Source organism: Octopus bimaculoides, chromosome 29 (genome assembly GCF_001194135.2).
Source record: "Octopus bimaculoides isolate UCB-OBI-ISO-001 chromosome 29, ASM119413v2, whole genome shotgun sequence".
Taxonomy (NCBI): Eukaryota; Metazoa; Mollusca; class Cephalopoda; order Octopoda; family Octopodidae; genus Octopus; species Octopus bimaculoides.
The window spans coordinates 4,014,396-4,017,236 of NC_069009.1; the positions used below are offsets into that span (position 1 = coordinate 4,014,396).

The 2,841-nt window shown below is 37.6% G+C and overlaps 1 protein-coding gene across 1 annotated transcript in view; it reads left to right on the top strand.

Annotated features, from left to right (window-relative positions):
* The window catches only part of LOC106867472 (fibulin-1), a 21,308-nt gene that overhangs the window by 8,605 nt on the left and 9,862 nt on the right, over positions 1 to 2,841 (top strand). Inside the window, exons 2-4 of the mRNA XM_014912355.2 lie at positions 199 to 288; positions 1,381 to 1,457; positions 2,366 to 2,482. Coding sequence (XP_014767841.2) covers positions 199 to 288; positions 1,381 to 1,457; positions 2,366 to 2,482 — 284 coding nt within the window. The remainder of the gene's footprint in view (positions 1 to 198; positions 289 to 1,380; positions 1,458 to 2,365; positions 2,483 to 2,841) is intronic.

Consider the following 2,841-nt stretch of genomic DNA (forward strand, 5'->3'; position numbering starts at 1 on the left):
CCTGTATATTACTTTCATTTTTGCACATTTTCACAAATATATTTAGCATGCATATAAATTTTATATGTATACATACATACATTCATACATGCATACATACATGCATACATACATGCATACATACATGCATAGATAGACACATGCGTTCATACATGCAAGCACACATAAATCTTTGTATCTACCTATCTTTCTTTTCAGCGGAACCTGCCGGTACCCATGCTTGAAGACTGTAAGTTACCTCAAAACACGATCATCATGGTGTTGGATCAGAAAATGCACGAAATACAGGTAAACGCCAAGACACACATTTCGATTTTTAGATCTTTTATTCTTTTACTTGTTTCAGTCATTTGACTGCTGCCATGCTGGGACAGCGCCTTGAAGGGTTGAGTCGAACAAACAGACTCCAGGAGGCAAACTTTTTACTATACAGCCAGGTGGACGCATACTCTTATTAAATGTACGGTTTCCTTCTATATTTCATATGGTAGCCATATTTCATGTGGTTAGTTACATATTTACAACATGTGGGTGATAACTGGTTCGTTGCCTTCATGACGGTGACAGTGATCAGGGAGTGTGTGTAACTGACTGTGCAACAAATATAGTACAGAAGTTTATTCGTAAATCGTAAGTTTTACAAATTCCCCACCGATGTATAATTCATGTCCCTGATATACATTTACTCTTTTACTCTTTTACTTGTTTCAGTCATTTGACTGCGGCCATGCTGGAGCACCGCGTTTTTAGTCGAGCAAATCGACCCCAGGACTTATTCTTTGGAAGCCTAGTACTTATTCTATCGGTCTCTTTTGCCGAGCCGCTAAGTTACGGGGACGTAAACACACCATCATCGGTTGTCAAGCGATGCTGGGGGGACAAACACAGACACACAAATACACACACACACACACACATATATATGCATATATACGACGGGCTTCTTTCAGTTTCCGTCTACCAAATCCACTCACAAGGATTTGGTCGGCCCGAGGCTATAGTAGAAGACACTTGCCCAAGGTGCCACGCAGTGGGAATGAACCCGGAACCATGTGGTTAGTAAACAAGCTACTTACCACACAGCCACTCCTGTGTGTAAGTTTGTTTGCGTCTCCGTAACTTAGCGATTCCGGAAAAGAGCTCCGACAGGGTGAGCCCCAAACTTTTCTTCGTTTTTTTTTTTTTTTTTTTTTTTTTTAAAGGAGTACTGGGATCAACCTATTCGACTAAACCCTTCAAAGCGGTGTTCCAGCATGACCACAGTCCAATAACTGAAATAAGTGAAATATGAAAGATAAGATTTGTGTAAATCGCATTCTGAAACTGTTTTTGCCGTTCTGTTTATTTATTCTGTTATTCTATCATTCTTTCTTTATGCAGTACGGCTTATAGAAAGGAGAAATCGGTCTGTACCAGATGCTGTAAAGGATGGATTGGCAGCCCTGCAAATTGCAAAGGTGAGGTTGTTTTCTATACAATCCAATTTTCACGTGGGAATGATTCATAATTCATATCAGTGTTTTTCAACCAATTTTTACCTGTGGACCCGTTTGATTTCTGTTTTACTCAGGTGGACCTCCATAGCCATCCGATGTTTAAAAAGCCCTATTACATTATTATTATTATTATTAAATATTATTAGAAATCGTAAAAAAATTAATGTTCGAAATATTTTGTGTATTGTAGAAGTATAATGAATTTATTGCAGATAAATTCTAATAACGAACTCTTGTATGGAACCCTCAAGGGCCATATGGAATCGATTGAGAATGATTTATATTGTAGTTTGTCTCTTCCACGCACATAGCGCATGCTCGCAGTAATATAAAAAGAAATGAATAAGCCAATACTGTGCGATCTCTCCATACGAACGTGATCCGTTCCGAAGTTCTGTTCGTTAACCAAATTGTTCGTTATATGATTAATTGAAACACATATATAAGTAAATACAGTGTGGTATCTATATATACGAACGCAATGTGTTCCGAAGCCCTCTTCGTTAACCAAGTTGTTCGTTATATGACTAATTGAAACAAACACATATAAATACATTATAAACAAATACAGCATGGTCTATATATACGAACGCTGTTCGTTATATGATTAATTGAAACATATATAAATACATATAAACAAATACAGTGTGGTCTTTATTTATGAACGCAATCTGTTCTGGAGCCTAATCTATTTATTCTTTCTCCGTGACCCGCTACAATATGACCCATGGCCAAGAACTGACCGTCTGCCTACTGGTTGCGGTTCTCCCAGCCCTATTTGTAATAAGAGAGGAACAGACCAGAAATGTCCTCTATAAAACTAATAATGCTATCGAGTACATGTCCCTTGTTTTTCTTTCTACTTTCAGACTACAACGAATGTTTAAAAAATCCGTGTCACTTTTCGGCCATCTGTCAAAATACTCCGGGCTCCTACAAATGTATTTGTAAAAGTGGCTACAAATTAGTCAATGGAAAATGTGTTGGTAAGTAAAACAGACATCCTCACAAGAAAAAAAAAAAAACAGAAACTATGAGGAAGCATTTATCCATCTTTAATTTATTTGCCAGGTGTGGTTGAGGCATTCGTGTTTAAGTCACGCGCTTTTCGATTCAGTCCCACTGTATGTGGGGCTATTTTGGTGAGTGCCTCCTTCTGCAACCCTGGGTTGACCTATGCCTTGTGAGTGAATTTGATCGACAGAAACTGTGTAGAAACTCGTTATATTTGCATATACTTACATACACACACACACACACATATATAAACAAATACATATATAGACACACAGACATACACACATACATATATACATATAGATATGTGTGTGTGTGCATATATATA